Below are 17,924 nucleotides of genomic sequence, written 5' to 3'. Positions count from 1 at the left end.
AAAGCTTATCTCAGAGCAGACATCCCAGGGGTGAGGCCCAAGGTTCTGGTGGTGGGGAGATGGGGATGATGGCTGGAGTGGTATGGTGGGTAACATGCTGGATTTGGAGGCAGCACAGCCTCGCTCCATTCCTTTCTGTCACACTCACACATGATCTGTGTGACCCTGAAGTGAATCTTTTATAAACTGAGGCTACTGATAAAGGCACCTATTTCTAGGAATTGTTTTTAAGGCTCCTGAGTCTTTGCAAATCACCTGACCAACACCAAAGCCTTTGGAAATGTAAGCTATTGTTATTAATGTTTACGTTACTGGAGTCAGGTCGTCATTCTTGTACTTTAGTTGAGGGTTTCTAATTGCACCCTCACCTTTTCCTGGAGTAAGGGAAGGGTGTGAGTTGCTCTGAAAGGGGAGGGTGTGAGTGTTAAACCGTTTTTTTTTTTTTTTAATCTCTTTGCCAGGGTTGGTGTCCCGGCTCACTCCCTGGAAAGACCTCCTTCATCAGTTCAGAGCAGATGCCTACTTAATCCGGGGAGGAGGAGCAGCCCGCCTCAGAAGGCAGATGAACGCACCTGCCCATGTCACTGGCCTGCTTCACAGAAACCCATCTCTCCACCTGCTGGGAACATTTCCCAGCTTCAGAAAAAGAAGCAACCCCCCACAAACCATCCCTCATGTTATCTGAATCTTGCTAAACTATGGCTTTCGTCCTCTGCTTACTTCTGTTGTTGGTGCAGCTTGGAGGTTCTGTTTCAGAGGGGCAGTCTGCGCATAAGACAATTTTGGATCTGGGATACTTACCTGCTGGAAACTATGAGACCAACCTACATGTGGATTCTGGGCCAATTGAAATTTTGTTTCGAATTGTCCAAGCCTTCCTTTTTGTGGTACAGCCCAATCCTTTCCCTGAAGGTAAGTGAGACTAGACAAATGATTCCCCTTGTTTCATCTTTTTTTCAATCCTCTGTATTGCCAGGAGTTTATAAGCACCAGGGCACTGCAGGAAGATAGAATTGTTGGTGGACAAAAGCAAGATGAGTTGTAACCGGTTAAGTATCTTAGTTAGGAATTTGACATGGAGGAAAGAAGTAGAGTAGGGTGTTAAATCAGGATTCTGGATTTGGTTTTTTTCAGCTTGTCTTGGCTTTTTGTTGGGGAATAAATTTACTGGGAGGGGTATAGAAACTTAATAATGGATCTTCCCAAACTGCCAAAGGATTTATTATTTTTAAAGGTGAGTTCGTAATGTTATGGTGCTAGCAGTTAAAATTTAACTCCACGGACCGAATGTTAGACTTTGCTGATGGGCAAGTGGAGTCCAGGCCAACCTTGTTTAGTTGCTTAAGTATTAAATAAGACGCATAAACATGAGTTGTAAGAATTTGGGACTGTAGCTTAGTCTGGTTAACTTAGGGTGTTTGTACTTCATTTATGCACATATTAGCTGTGCCATGTTGGCTGCATCTTCTTAATCCTATCCGATTAAAATAGTTTGTGTTTATTTTTGTGGGAACAAGATTATAAAATAAAAATGGCCCCTGGGAAATATCCACACATTTATCATTAATACATTAATGTATTAATTAATGTATTATCAATACATTAATGTAGTCCACACATTAGGTGTGGAATTTACCTATATTATTGCTTGATTTTCAGGTTAGTTATCCATTTCCATTGAACTTAAAAGTTTTCTTGTAGTCATAGTGTACTTTTTTTAAAAGCAGTTTTACTGTAATTGTGGAATTGCCATAATATTTGGATTGTTTTGAGGGGTAATCATTGATGTATGCTTTGAAAGGCATTTTCATTAAATTAGGTGGAATTCCCATTTTAAAAAAGTTACATAATGCAGGTCAGCCACTTTTCATAAGAGATGTGTTTGTATGCATATATATGCACTTAGTAAACTATTATTCAGTGTTCTTTTTTTATGGAAAAGTTAAGGTTTCTTTAATTGAAAGTCACTTTTTCCCATTTCTGATTTACAAACTTTTCCACTACTTTGGTCATGCAGTGGAAATACTTTTCAGATTCAACAAAATCTGTTCAGTAATCATAATTTAGTGCCTGCTGTGTCCAGAGCCCCAGGGCTAGGTAATGTATGTGTTGGGGTGGGGGGCAGATTATATCTCACTGCTTCAAAGATGAAGTGAAGTTTGGGAATACTTGTTATTCAAGATTTAGAGTTTTAGGAAAAAGGATCACTTTGAGCCCAGTGTCCATTTTTAATTGAAAAAAGTGGGTTTTTTTTTCAGACGTTTATGTTATTACATTAATATTCAAATATAATGCTATAATCATCATCAGAAGAAATGAAAAAATTATGAATAAGAATAAATGTATATGCATAATCGTTATATGCTAACAAGTTATTTCTGTACAGTGTCTCTACCATTTTTTTTGTTTTTTTAAGTGTGAATACTGTAGATTAAGGAAATGTTAACTCTGTGTGGTGTCTATAATTTGTATCCCTTTCTTGAGGGGAAAATACGGATGCTGGGAATTTGCTAATGGAGGAAATGCATTTGCTTTATTTGAAGTTTGTAGAGCTCCCCCCCCCCAAGAATTGGTTCCTGTGTAGTATTCTTAGGCATATCATGTAATTCGCTAATCCCACAATCTTTCTTTCCATATGTTGTTCCATTTTACTGTCTCTGTTTTTAATGGGAAGGCTACTTTGTAATTTGTTTTTTAAGAGTACTGATGTTTAATTTTCAGTGAATGTGATAAAGCTTGAAGGCAGCTTTTGGGAGCCCATAAAGCTTTAGATGAACTCTGGAGCACATATAACTCGAGCCCTGCTGTTAATTAGGCTGGGGCTTCAGAAGAATTTCAATCTTAGTATATTCTGTGAGCTTTAGCCTAGTTTACTTCTTAATCTTTATCTATACTTTCGTCTTCCAGTCTCAAAGAAAGTGAGTCCCAAATGTTTTGGCAATAGACTAGAAGACTGAAGGAAAAGAGTTTGCTTAGATTGTGTTGAATAAACTCTTCTTGAAGGGATGCCCACTGAAAATAAAAAATAAAATAAAATAAAATAAAGTAGGGGCAGCTAGGTGGTGCAATGGATAGAGCACCAGCCCTGAAGTCAGGAGGACCTGAGTTCAAATTCGGCCTCAGACCAGACACTTGACACTTACTGGCTGTGTGACCCTGGGCAAGTCACTTAACCCCAATTGCCTCACCAAAAAAAAAAAAAGACATTGGTTCAAATCTTGCCTCTCTTACTTACTAGTTGTGTGATTTTGGACAAGTCATTTAAGCTCTCTGGGCCTCCTCAGTTTCCTTACCTGTAAAATGGAGATAATAATACCTGTAGTGCCTTCCTTCTAGGGTTGCTATGAGGCTCAAATGAGATAGTATGTGATAATAATAATAATAATAATAATAACAATAATAGCATTTATAGCTTTGAGAGGTTTATAAATATTTCCCATTTTAATCATCACAACAATCCTAGGAAATGAGTGCTGTTATTCCCATTTTACATATGAGGAAACTGAGGCTGAGGTCAAATGACTTGTTCATATTCAAACAAGTATGAAATTTCTTTTTTTCTTTTTTTGCTTTTGGCAAAACTGTCAGTAACTTGCCAAAGTGACTTGCCCCATGTCACACAGCTAGAAATTCCTGAAGCTAGATTTGAACTCCTCCTGGTGGGACTTGAATTCACATCTTCCTGGTTTTGAGGCAGGCACTCTATCCACTATATTGCACTGTCAACTTTTTGAGGCTTTGAAAAAGTCAGAACAGTTACTGATCTGCATAGGTAGAAGGCATTTCTTCATTGGGAGTCTACAGTGATCTCAACTCTCAATTCTAGTCTTGGAAAAAAAAAAAAAAGTCAGATCAATAGCTGGAGCTGATGCATATTGTCAAGTGCTTTATTTATCTCCCAGAATCATACAGCTGGAGATTTGCTGGGGACATTGGTCACCAAGTGGTCAAAGCATATGTCACAGGCAGTACTCACATTCCTGACCATTGGTCATAGAGGCTTTGCTTGAAGACATTCAATGAGTGGAGGAGACTCACCAGCTCCCAAAGCGACCCATGCCAATTTCTGGACAGTTCTAATTGTAAGAAAGTAGAAGTAGGGAGGTGATAACCCTACTGTACCCTACCCTTATCAGACCTCATCTGGAGTATTGCGTTCATTTCTGTATGCCATGGTTCATGAAAGACATCGATAAAATGCAGAGTATGGGGCAGGGGAAGGGAGGGACAGCTCAACCAGGTTACTCTGTTTTATGTGAGGATCCATTGAAGGAATTGAACATCTTTATAGCTTTTTGGAGGGAAGACTCAGGGACACGAGAGCTGTGTTCAAGTATCTGAAGGGTGGTCATGTGGAACAGGGATTAAATTTGTTCAGTTTGGCTCTTGCTGGGCCCAGGGGTAGAATTCAGAGCAATGGATGGAAGCTACAAAGAAGCAAGTTTAAGCTTGATATCAGGAAAAACTAGAGCTGTCCCAAAGAGGAATGAGCTCCCTCTACCTCTGGAGAGATGATGGCTTCCTCTTTGGAGGTCTTCAGAGAGGCTGGATGAACTTCTTGGCTATGTTATAGTGGGGTTCCCTTTCATGTTTATTTTGGTTTGGACAACAAAGATGGCCACTGAATTCCCTTCCAGCTCTCAAATTTCAGGAAGTTTTCCCTGACATAAAGCCTAAAGTTGACATTTTGCAGCTTCTAACCTGTTTTGTTCCTGTTTTGGCCCTTGGGACTGAACAAAAAAAGCCTAACTCCTCTTCCACATAACTGCTTTTCAAATACTTGAACACAGCCGTCAGGTCTCCCCCTTAAGCCCTTTCTTTCTCTATGTTAAACATCCCTGGTCCCTTTGGTTGACCTCCATGTGACAGGCTCAAGTCTATTCTGCATCCTTTCTATCCTATCGATGGCTTCCTAACTGCAGTGCCCAGACCTGAATTATTAAAGGTGTGATGTGGGCAAAGTATAGAGGGATTATTGCCTCCTTATTTCTGGAAGTTATGCTTTTCTTAAATGCAGCCCACACGCTGTTGACTCATGTTGGGCCTGTCATCCATTAAAGCCCCCCGGTTTTTTCCCAATAAACTGCTGTCTAACTATGTGCCTCCCCCATGCTGTACTTGTGAAACTGACATTTTGAACCTAAGTTAAAGACTTACTGAGAGAGGAAATGATTTACGACTTCACCTGAATGAATGAGAGTCCAGTTTACAGTACAGTGGTAGAATTCAGAATTTATATTCCAGGTACTCCGACTCCTAATCCAGGGCTTTTCCTAGTAGGAGATGTTACCTCCAGCAGGACAGTAAGTTACTGTGGAAAGAGGGTGAATATTTACACCGTAACAGCCTGTATCGCACAAGACAGTCTGAATAGCCATGCTATCAAATTTAGGTGATGGTGAAGAATTCTTCATAATCCATGACCCCAAATACTGCCAGATCCTTTTCTTTGTCTCTTTGTCTATCTCCCTCCTCCGTTTCTACTTAATCCTCTAATGCTATATATTTTATTTTATGCATTTAAAAATATTATAGTAGTCCATAGTCTTCACCAGACTTCAAGAGGGGACCATGATACAAAAAAAGGTTGAGAATTCCTGCCTGATGGAGTAAGATGATAAGTAGGGGTGTTGGAATAAAATATGGCCCCTGAGCTTCCAATACTTTCCTTTCAACACTGCCAGTTCCTAGCAGAGTCTGTGTGTGGGCAGTGGCTACTGGTTCCTTTCTCTCCCCACCTCCCTACAACAGCTGTCTGTTGTAGGGACAGATGCAGTCTAAGTGAGGCGTTAGGAAGCAGCATCTACAAGAAACCTACAATGATGGCAAAGAGGCAAAGACAACAAGGCTGATGAGGCCAAGGGGGTGTTAGTGTTCACTGGGGCCATGCAGGCATCTGGCTGGTACTTCTTTCTTTTTGTTTCTCTCCATGGGTTGTGGCACAGCTGCAGTGGTGGAGACAGAGGCAGGCTGAGGGTGAAGCCAGACCAGGTGGCGCAGTGGATAGAATTCTGAGCCTAGAATTAGGGAGACGAGTTCAAATTCAGCTTCAAGATAACTAGTAAGATAACTTACTAGTTATGTGTCTCTGGGCAAGACACTGTCTACCTTGGTTTCCTCAACTGTAGAATGGGGATAATAATAGCACCCATCTTCCAGGGTTGGTATGAGGATCAAATGAGGTATTATTTGTAAAACTCTTATCAAAGTGCCTGGCATATAGTGATTACTATATAGCTGTGATGGTGATGATGATTGTAGTGGAGGGAGAAGAGAGTCTAAGGATCTGATTTTTGTACTCTGCCTATGCTACTTATTAGGCACATGACCTTGGGGAAGTCACTTAGCCTCCATAATCCTAAAGATGAATTCAATCTCTAAGGTTATTTAAAGCTATATAAATCCTACCATCCAGTGTTTTAGAATACAAATTCCTTGTTAACCATGGTAGACCTCCCTCACTTCTCTAACTCCCATGTAATTCCCATGTGAAAGTCTTCTGATGGTACTTTTACTTATTGCAACTTCTAATTCACAGGTATGATACCAAACAGAATGAAATTCCTCACCATTTCTGTACCTCAGACAATCAATGAGTGTTCAACACCACACTAGCAGCTTTTGCCAGCCATTCCTTATTTTTCTCTTTGGGAGGGAAAAAAACCCTCAGAATGGTATTTCTGAGCATCAGTTCGGGACTTTTCTATAGGGATTTTGAATCATGTCCTCTCATGCTTTCAACAAAAATGAGACAGAAATTTCCCCAAAGACATTGCTGGTTATTTTTCCTTCCTAAATACTGTGGACAGGGAAAATGACTATGTTTCCATCTGATTTTATAGCTCAATAAATGGGATAAGTGCCCTGTAGTAGTCTCATGGGAGATCACTTGCTCACCTCACTTATTCTGCTGAGCTGCAAAAGTCTAACATAGATAAATGTGAAGATGTATTGTGATTATTAAGGATGGGTCTATGTGGATATTAAACCATAGGCTACTTCTTCATTAAGTTTATATGGTGTTTTGTAAACTGGCAAGACAAAATGGCCTACCCTCAATGAAGTCATTTATAGCCAGTCTTAGACAGCCAAATTATTCATATAATTCAGAGAGGAAGTCTTTTATTTTGCCAGAATTAGCCAGATAGTAGGTTTGTTTAGCTTGATGGCTATTTGGATCTCCTTTAAACTAGGTGGATCCAAGATGGAACTCTTCATTTTTTCCCCTAATTTCCCTATGCTCCTTTCCTTTTCCTCCCATCTTTCTCTGCCAAATCTCCTGTTTTAGTCATTTACACTATTCTTAACAGGTTTGAAGTTTGGGGAATTATTTTTGATTCCCCTCTCTCTCCTAGATGGCCTCGAACCAGTCACCAAATCCTATAAATTCTCACTTCCAAAAAATGCCTCCTTGTACTTGTTCCACATGACTTATACTCATTAGGCAATAACCAACCTAGTACTTTGGATTTTTGCCACGTGTACCTAGAATTACTTCATTCAAACTGAAGTTAGTTTAACCTTGAGAAAAGAAGATGGTGACTTAAAAGGGTCATGTCTTTAAGTGTTTTAAGGGCTACCATGGACAAGAGGGAATAGATTTATTCATCTTGACCCCAGAGGGTACAACTAGGAGGACTTTATGGAAACTGAATCAGATGGAAATTAGGTTTGATGTCGAAAAGCTTCCTAACAATTGGCATTCCATCCCTAAGAAGAATGAGCTGAAGGGCAGCTAAGTGGTGCAGTGGATGGCCCTGGATTCAGGAGGACCTGAGTTAAAATCCAGCCTCAGACACATAATGCTTACTAGCTGTGTGACCCTGGGCAAGTCACTTAACTCCATTGCCTAGCCCCGCCCCCCAAAAAAAGAATGGACTGCTTTGGGAAATGTTGGGTTCTCATTGGAAACCTTCAAGATTCTTTTTTGTATATGGGTGGGGCTAGATGGCCATAGTATTTCAACCCTTGGAAAATTCTGTAATTTGTTTGTAGGATCATGAGGTAGCAAGATGGTAGAATGGATAGTAAGTTATTTGAAATTAATCAAATCAAATTTGAAATTCAAGTAAAAATGCTTGAAAAAATCAGTGTACAATAGTAACATTCATTTCTTCATAAGTATAATAACTAACATTTGTATAGTGCTAACTACCTGCCAGGTACTGTGCCAAGTGTTTTACAGATATTTTCTCATTTGATCCACACAGCAACCCTGAGAGGTACATAAGGTATTTCTGCAGTTGGACTTTCTTATTTAAACCTCAAGTATGGAAACTCCTTCTGCCAATATAGACTGTAAGCTTCTTGAGGGCAGAGACTGTTTCACTTCTCTTTGTATCTCTACTGTACAGTACAGTGCCTGGAATATAGTAAACAGTGAAAAAGGCTTGTTATGATTGGCTACCTGAAATTTATGGTTCTAGAAAATTACCTGGGACGCTGATAGGTGACTTGCCTAGGGTCACATATCTTTATATGTCAAAGATGGGATGTGTAAGGGACCCCTAGGCCTTTCCATCTACTCCCTACCTGTATCCTTAAGACTTCTGGATCTTTCTCATCCACCCCATAAATGAATTATCTTTTATTTATTACTTCTTCTAATTAGATATGGGCCCCTTCAAAGCAGGGGCTATATAACTTGTACTGTTCATGTCCCAGTACATACGTGCTTAATAAATGCTTTTTCAGTTCTTTTGATCATTCCTTTATTTGGAGGCCAGCTTTCTATCCACCTACCAGGCTGGGAAACCCTGAGAGAGACTGAGTAACAGTAAATGTGACTAGAAAAGGGCTTGTGAATCCTGTTCCTATCTCTGGCTTCTGGTCATTTGACTATTATACTCCTTTGAACAAGTCTTATCTATGTCACACATGCTTCCCTAGGGCAAACTGTATGTATGCATGCAGGCGTTAGGCAAGGGCACAGGGTTCTGTTCTTTGTGCCTCTCTGACCATCAGAACTATTGTGAAGAAAGTCCAGGCTTAGGCAGGCTGACTTGTAGGCTGGCAGACTCCCCTGGGAAGCAGGGATCTAGCCATCGGCACTATTTATAAGCCTGTCGTGTATTGGGTAGAACACTGGTGTTGTCGTCAGGAGACTTGGATTTCCAGTCCTAGTAGTGTGATTATAGTTAGGTCACTTGGAACTGCTGCTTCCTTGTCTTTGGGTTGGAGAAAACAGTGGTTGCACCGCCTCTCCCCTGGTGGTTATGAGGAGGTTTATTTCCTGTAAATAAATATGAGGTGCTTTTGTTGTTATCCTAATTTTTGTATGTGTATATTGTTGCATGAATGAGGAGTGGTGTATATGGCTGCCCATCTTCCGTGGGGAGGCATATGCTTTCCTGAAGGGGACATCCATCCTGCTTCTGGTAGCTTTGTGATGTAATTGTTTGCTCTTTGGGCAGATGGCTTGTGGTCTGTTTCTTGGCAACTTCATCTGTAAAATGGGAATTGTAATACTGTACAACTGGGTAATAGAACAGAAGAGCTTGGACCTGGACGTAAGTTCAAAACCAACCTTAGATATTTAGTAGCTATTTATCTTTGGGCAAATCACTTGATGTCTGCCTCAGTTTCCTTATCTGTAAAATGGAGATAATAACACCTGCCTCCCTAGGATTGTTGTGAGGATAAAATGAGATATTTGCAAAGTGCTTCATAAATCTAGCAGCCAGGTAGAGCATTTAGGGTTAGAGTACTGAACTGGTAGTCAGGAAGAGGAGAGTTCAAATCTTGCTTCAGTTACTTAGCTGGCTGACCTTGAGCAAGTTACTTAACCTCTCTGACTCTGTTTCCTTTTCTGTAAAACTTGCATCATAATCACACCTACACAAGATTGTTTGGACATAATGAGAAATTTGCAAGTGCTCTGACAACCTTAAAGGGCCATTTAAATGTTATTGTTTCTTTTATTATTATAAGTTCTGCTTACCTTAACCCAGAGTTATAAGGCTCTGTTGAGAAAATGAGTATGAAAACAGTTGGCTTGAGAGCACCGTATAGATGCAGAGGGCTGTTTTTATTAAATAAAACAACCATAATCACCACTAATCTAGACATTTGTGGGCTTTATTGCCTTAGAGTGGGCAGAGACCTTAGAGGTCATCTAGCAAGAGGTTAAGTGACTTGTCCTGGGTCACACCGTGTGTAGCAGAGCTGGGATTCCTCAGCCTCGATCCCCCGCCCCTAAATCCAAGGCTCTTTCCCCCATACATAGAGTGGAAAGGGAGGCCCCTTCTGAATGGAATCTGGCATGAATATCTTGGTGGCCTTTTCCCTATAGGAGGCCTGCACAAAAAACAGGGAGAATTTCCAGCAGCCAGGAAAAATGTAGGGTTGCACCCACTTGTCACGTGACCCACAGCAACCAACATTATCAGTCTGTCTTTAGTCTTACCTATCTTCTGGGTGAGAAGTTTACAAGTTGTGCAGGTCTGCCTTAGAGTTTTGGTTCTCTTCTACTGTATCCGATAAAAGGAATATGGACTATTATTGTGGACTGGTTAGAGAAAACCTAAGGAAAAATCAAGAGAAGTCGCCACGGTCAGGAGAACCTTGAAATCATGGGGACTTTGAAAATGCTACTTCTTTGGAACTAAGTCACTGGTGACTGGCCAGAAAGTTTAGGGTCAAGAGGAGCTAACTGAAATGGTTATGGTCCCATGGCATAGTAATTATAAAATTTTAATCGAAATATTGCCAAAGAATAGGTTCCATGTATGCATGTCAGGATAGATAGAAAATACTATCACATGACATTGCAAATACAGTCTGGAGCTCTCTGTTCTGTGCTGGACCCATAAGACCTGCCCTTCACTGCCCTTTCTCTCCCTTCTCTGGAGGGATACTCGGAACTCAGGATCATTTGTCAGACTGAGCAGAATGTAATCAGGAAGTGCCTGTGAGCCAAGGATCTAACCATTTAAACCTACTAAACCTAGTAATATACTTTCTGGTTTGCTGATGGATCCATGACCATGCTTCATTCTGTCATCGATGCCCAGGGTTTCAAAAAAGTATGATATGTTAGTGACCATCAGCAATGGACAAGCCATATAGAAATGGATCTTGGAATGATGGGCAAATTGTTTTGAGGCTAGAATCTGGTGTAGAGAAAACATACATAACCACTCCTCTACCAAGAGTCATAAGTGATGGGTCATATGTGATGATTAAATCTAAGAATAAAATGCATACAGTTAAATGACAGACATTGGGGAAACTTTTCCTCAGTCAACATGTAAAAATAGATATGATTAAGGGAACAGAAAGAGCTGTGTTAATTGAGGAGCTTTCCTGGTTTTGTTGAAATAAAGCAAGAAAAAAGGCTCTGAGAGTCAGAGTGGACCTTGAACAACATGGATCTGGGTTTCTGAATTTGATGCTATGTTTTATGAATTTATCTCATTCCCATCCTAACTTCTGAGCTCCTTAAGGGTAAGGAATATTCAACCTTTATTTATATTTCCTCTTTATTCCTGTTACCTAGGACTGAAATTTTTTAGTATGTGGAAGTTATCTTCCTAGGTGCTATAAAGAGAGGAAGACAGGATCTCTTTTCTCAAAGAGCTACCTAATAGGTCTTTAGAGCTTATAAGGACCAGAAAGTGAATTACTAGGCTTAATGAATCATGTTGTTAGGTCCTTGGCTCACGGGTACTTATTATCGTATCCTGCTCTGTTGGAGAGAGGATTCTAAATTCTGACCATCTCTCAGAGAGCTTTCCCAAAGTCACATAATAGGTTAGTTAGAGAACTAGAACTAGAACCCAGACCTGTGGTCTTCCAGTTCAAGGCTCTTTGTACCGTGCCAAGTTAAACACTTATATTGGAAGAATGCTAAGAGCTAAATGGATTGATGGTAAGATAAATTTTGCCTGTATTTACTGGGCAGACTTACTGTCTTAGGTAGAAACTTGGTACCATTAAAAGCATTGAGCAATTTGAATCAATCAACAAGTATTTATTAAGCATCTACTTTTGTACTGGGCACTATACTGGGAATACATATAAAATTTCCCAAAGGCAATCTCGACAGCTTTCCTGTTCATTTCTGGGATGAGCTTATCATCCAGCTGCATTGTCTGTTCAAGAAGATACTTGTATAGCTCAATCACTAATTGTATATTATAATCTGGACAAATAGATATTCTTCATCCACTTGGTTTTTCCTGTGTAGATTGTTAGGCTAAACACTTTTGAGTGATTTGGGATTTTTTTTTTGGTAGGCTCTGCACTGTTTTGGGCTTGATGAAATGTCAGATTAATAACAGGAAGGGGATAAATTAGAAAATAAAGATAATGAAGAAGAGTTAAAAGAATTTGAATGTGTGACAGTCTAACATTTTATGTAAACAAGGCAGAGGAGACTCGTCCTCAAGGACATGAAGATGGTTGAATAAAAAAAATGGAGGCAGCTGGTCAGCATCCTCACTGAGGCACAAAAAAGAGAAAATAGGTTTAAATTTTAGCAGCAGCAGGACAGCTATAAGGACTTGTTTCCAGTGCTTAAAAACCTTTACTTTGAGGAGGGGATTTATTGAAGGAGATTGTGAAATGTTCTTCCCTGGAGAGCTTTAAGCCTAGCTGTTTGGGATGTTTTAGGTGAAACTTGCAGTGGAAGTTGGGAGCAGCTTTTAGTTTGTAATTGAATAAACTTTAAAATGGTGCATTGTAGCACCAGCTTGGGGAGAAGTAGCTTTTTGTTGGCCCCATATCCTACAATCATTTAACCTTTACAAGTTGACACTGTGATTCCTGTAGCTGACAACCTGTAGATGAAGTAAGGTACTGGTATGTCTTTCAAAGTGGATTTATATTTGAAAAAGGGAAGCCATTAAACCAGCTTCCCCCAGAGCTTAGGAATCTCTGAATATTTCTTTCGTTTATTTTTCTCGAGATATCCTTGGTATTTCAACAGACCTCCAGCGTGGAGTACAACTCCAGGTCTTGGTTTTGTTGTGGGGATGGCAACAGTGGAAGGTTGGATTTAGCATTCCATTCTTCGTGACTAGGAAAGAAATGTCATTTTAAGGCTTCCAAAGGAATGTTCCAAAGAGCTCTTGCCATGCATGGCCTTTTGGAATTTGGAAGGTGGCATACAAAGAGAGGGAGGATTGGATTGGAAAAGGGAGTAGGTGGATGTATTCATGGCAAGAAAGGTGACTTTAGGCTGTGGTAGGAGTCCATTCGAGGAGGTGGGTAGAAGGAAGATGCATCTTATCTATATTACTGGGATAGACAGCATCCTGGAAAGGCAGGAGAGAGGGAGGGAAAGCAGTGAACTATGGGCAAGTTGACATACATATGCAAGTTATGGACCTGGTAAGAGCCTGCCATAGTGGATAGAAGGTTGTCCTTGGAGTCAGGAAGGCCTGGGTTCAAGTCTTAACCTCTCAGTGCCTTAGACGATGCTCTGATTTTATTAGTTATGGATGGGTTGCTGATCTGAATCAGTGGACAAAGTTTCTGTATGGAAGTGCTCTATAGGTCAGCAATCACAAGTCCATTCCCTACTCTTCTCTCCCCCACCTCCCAACACAAATGGCTGGTAACTACTGAATGTCTGTCCTTGTTAGAGGCCTACCCCAGAGAAGTTGAAGGAGCTCATCACCGCTTTGGCCACAGGGTAGTGAAACTTGAGAACACAGCAGCTTTCCCAGACCCACGCAATAAGGCATAGATGGATTGTGATATCTGTTGTGGTGAATAGAAGCCTGACACTGTCCAAGCCATAGATCCTTCAGGTGTTCCAGTGTACCCCAGGTCTGGTGGTAAGGGATGCAGAGATGGATGAGGCTCGTCAGCCCCAGGGTGGGGAACTTACCTTCTAGGAGGGGAGATTTTAACCATGCACAGAGATAAATGTAAAATACATTATTTGAGCATGGTAAAGGCACAAAATGCCATAATAGTTCCAAAGACTTCCTTTTACTTTGGGTGAGGAAGTTTAGAAAAGGTTTCATGAAACATATTGCGATAAAACTGCTATTTGATGCAAGTCAGGAGTTGGGGAAGAGGAGAGGGTAGGGCTTTGGGGGTGACTCAAGGAGTTTTTGAAGCAAAAGACCTACTACAGGAACACGTGCAAAGAGATGAACAAATTCCTAGAGCAGTGAGCTGTTTAGTGAAGGCCTGTGTTAGTATGAAAAACCTGTTTTGGAGGGCTACCTTTTGGTGATTGATTTCTATTGTGGATGTTTTCCTCCTCCCTCAGGCCCTGAGTCTCCATGCCTTTTTATTTTATTTTATTTTTCAGGCAATTGGGGTTAAGTGACCTGCCCAGGGTCACACAGCTAGGAAGTGTCAAGTGTTTGGTCTGAGGCCGAATTTGAACTCGGGTCCTCCTGACTTCAGGGCCGGTACTCTATCCACTGCGCCACCTAGCTGCCCCCACTCTGTGCCTTTGTAGAATCTTCTTTGTGGAAACCTGCTGTGATAGAAACGGTCATCTTCCGTGTAAACTCACTGATTCATACTCCCATACACTGAGACTGGAACAAGGGCATTTGAGCTGGAACTCAGAGTGCAGTACAGAGTACAAGCTCGTTGTATAAAAGAAGGTTAGAAAGGTAGGTAGTTGCTAGATTGTAGAAAGCATTGGAGGCCATCTCAAGTCATCCTGATCTGTATCTGGCCACTGGACCCAGATGGCTTTGGAGGAGAAAGTGAGGCTGGTGACTTTGCACAGCCCTGCCTCACTTAAATCCAACTCACTTGCAAGTCATGGCATCATCTTCCTGATGTTGTGGTCCTTTTTGAGAATGAAGGACAAACCACACACAGAAAGCACTGAGTGTCTGCCTCACTAATGTCTTTATCTCTTTATGTTCGAGCCATTTATCCATCACCGAGAGCAGGTTGATTTGTAAAACTTACAACTCTACAAGTATCATGGTTTTTTTTGTTACTGTTCAGTCCATAATCCATTTCTTCCTCTTCGTGCCACTGCCCTAGATCTTTTTTCTCTCTATATTTAAACAACATTCATGCAATTTTCCCAGATGGAAAGCTTTAAAGCAAGGATTAAAGGAGTAGTTTTGGCTACCACTGTCAAACTGGCTCCTGGGTTTAGATTGGTTCTTCTATTATTGTTCCTAGAGGTTTATGTTCCACATTTGGGAAATACTGGTTTGAGCTTGCCTAAGGCAAGGGTGGGAGGGTGGGGGGATGGCCACAGTGGCTTGAAACCAGCCTAAAAAGAAACATACAGTGACCAACCAGGGCATCTCTCACTGACTTAATTGTAATCTAAATCTGTCTGACTTGTCCAAAAGAATCTTGTCCAAAAGAAGTTAATAAAAGTGCCTGCAGACCTATTTATACTATGGTCTCATTTATAACCCAGTTCCAATAAGTTGACCAAATTTTTGCTGAGTGTTTGTTGTATGTCTGTTGCTGTATAAACAAAAATAGCTTTCTGGCCCATGAGTCAGGAGTTGTGGGTACCAATGTGATCTTTGCTAGCAAGGGCTGAGACCTTGGGAAGGCCAATCTTTCTTGCTTTTGGTGTCATAGAATAATAAAATGCCAGAGTTGAAAATTACCTCAGAGCCTGTCTAGTCCATCCTAAATCTGAACAGGGATGCTGCAGATGGCCATCTGGTCTTTACTTTGAAGACTTCTGATGTGGAGAGCCCACAGTATTCCCAGGCAGCCTGTTTTATAGTTTGAGGTAGCTCTCATTTTAGTGCCTCTTAAATGTTTTTATTCATGGCATGGTATTATTCTGTGCCTTGAAGAATTGTGGGATTCCTTTGGGAGACTTGAGCACGTAATGAGTTTGTAACTAAAACAGACAATCCATGGCATGTCTACTGGAAACTTGGGTATCCTGCAGCACATACACTCTTTAAGAAACATTAATCTCTCTGACCTCGTGGTTGGAAAGTTTTCCCATAGTATGTGATTAGGTGAAAATTGGAGTATAATAGTACCAACATGTCTGTGTTCATTATTTAGTAATTATTCATTGAACACCTATGTTCAGGGCATGGTAGAAATAATGATCAAAATGTGACAGGGGAAAGGGGAATAATCAGTGTGATTTCAGTTATCAAAGAAGCTTTCAATAAAGATGTGGGACTTTAGCTAGTCCATCAAGGATAAGTGGTATTTTCTATGAGAATAATAACTTTTTAGCAAAATACCCTTGAACCCTAGCTTCTTTGGAGATCATTATACTGTATTGGGTGCTCCTGAAGTATGGCAGGTAGGTGGCGCATTTTATAGAGTTCTGGTCCTGGAGTTAGGAAGACTTATTTTCCTGAGTTCAAATCTAGCCTCAGATACTTACTAGCTATGTGACCCTGGGCAAGTGACTTAACCCTGTTTGCCTCAGTTCATCGTTTTAAAAATGAGCTGGAGAAGAAGATGGTAAACCACTCCACTATCTTTGCTAAGAAAACCCCAAATGGGGTCATGAAAAGTTGGAAACGACTGAAATAAGTAATTACTGAAGTTATCACGCTATATAGTTATAATTGTAAAATCTGGGGACGATAAAGTCCTTTTAAATAACATGAGATGGGCTTTATCATGACTGGAGGTAAGCTGGGGCCTGAGTGTTGTGGTATAGTGGAAAGAATACTCAATGTGGATGAATGAGATCCCAGTACTGTTGCTGACTAATTCTGAGACCTTGGGTAGATCACTGGGCCTCATTCTGCTCATCTGTAAAATGAGAGGGTCGCATTAGGTGACCTCTATAGCTTCTTCCAGTTCTTCCAACCTAAGGGTAAAATTTACCCTGAATGAATCTGAATCTTTGCATGAATGCAATGTGGCCTACCTCTCATCTCCCCAGCAACCCCCACTCCCCCTACTACAACTTTGCAACAATATAAATTTAGGCTGTGTGGCCATTGGATAAGCTTTCGTTGGCCATAGAATGTCTAGTCAAACAGTTAACTCTTTGAATCATAGAATTTTAGGGTTTGGATTGAACCTTTTGTGCATTTTTATATTCTGAAAAGAACAGACTAGATGTTTTAAAACCTGGTTTTTGCTCCTAGCAGTGTGACCCTGGGTAAGCCACTTAGAAGATCATAGAGACATAGGATTTAGAACTGAAAGAATGGAAAGCTGTAAAAATGGCTTAGACATAAGTAGCAAATAGCTAAGATGTTCAGATGACATGTGCTTTGGCTAGAGAAGCATTGACCAAGTGTGAGTTGTCTGGCCTCTGTCTGTGCCCAGAATTCTACCCTCCCCTTATGTCTAGCTTTTCAAACTGACCGTATTGGGAATAGGGGAGTTAGATTCTGGTCAGGCAAAGACGAAGGCCAGGATCTGTCGAGTATCATATTTACCTGTTAGCCCTCTTTCCAAGAAAGGTATATCTCGGTTTTATTCACCTTAAGGCCCAGGAGCTGAGGAGTATATCTGAGGAGGCCTAAGTTTGAGACTGTGTCCTGCATAGCTCAGAAAGATAGAGTTTTGTTCTGGTAGCTAGAAAAAACAGATATAGTCATTACAAGTGGTCATAAAACCTCAAAGCCACAGTTTATCAATTTGGAATGGCTTTAAATGGGCCACATGACTTAAACCAGAACAAAATGTCAGAATCTCTTTTTTTAGATTCCATAGATAACCAGTTAAGTTGAAGAAATAAAAGGCTCTGGAGAATATTTCTAAGAACCAGAAGCCATGGAGCCGAATATTGATAAACACACACACACACACACAAACACACACACACACACACACACACCAACTAATGTTTTTAGGTTACTGACAGTGTTTATTAAATATAACATGTTTGGTAATTGAGACTGAGACATTATAAATGGATCCCTTCCAAACCTAATTGCCCTGAAATGACCTGGTGTTCCAGGGAAAGATGGGCTGTAGAAGCTGCTTAATAACCCTGTGTAGGATGGATAACTGAGAGGCCTGAAATAATGAGATTTGGACAG

The 17,924-nt window shown here is 40.6% G+C and overlaps 1 protein-coding gene across 5 annotated transcripts in view; it reads left to right on the top strand.

The window, feature by feature from the left end:
• PROM1 (prominin 1) overlaps positions 1-17,924 on the top strand; it is a 151,661-nt gene that overhangs the window by 9,512 nt on the left and 124,225 nt on the right. For all 5 annotated transcript variants that reach the window (XM_027836693.1, XM_027836692.1, XM_027836689.1 and 2 more), the window contains exon 2: positions 462-912. In XM_027836693.1, coding sequence (XP_027692494.1) covers positions 699-912 — 214 coding nt within the window. In that variant the 5' untranslated portion in view covers positions 462-698. The remainder of the gene's footprint in view (positions 1-461; positions 913-17,924) is intronic.

This window comes from Vombatus ursinus, unplaced genomic scaffold, assembly GCF_900497805.2.
Source record: "Vombatus ursinus unplaced genomic scaffold, bare-nosed wombat genome assembly UNPS02014818.1, whole genome shotgun sequence".
NCBI lineage: Eukaryota > Metazoa > Chordata > Mammalia > Diprotodontia > Vombatidae > Vombatus > Vombatus ursinus.
Note: the sequence above shows the minus strand (reverse complement) of the source record. Positions and strands in the feature narration are given on the sequence as shown.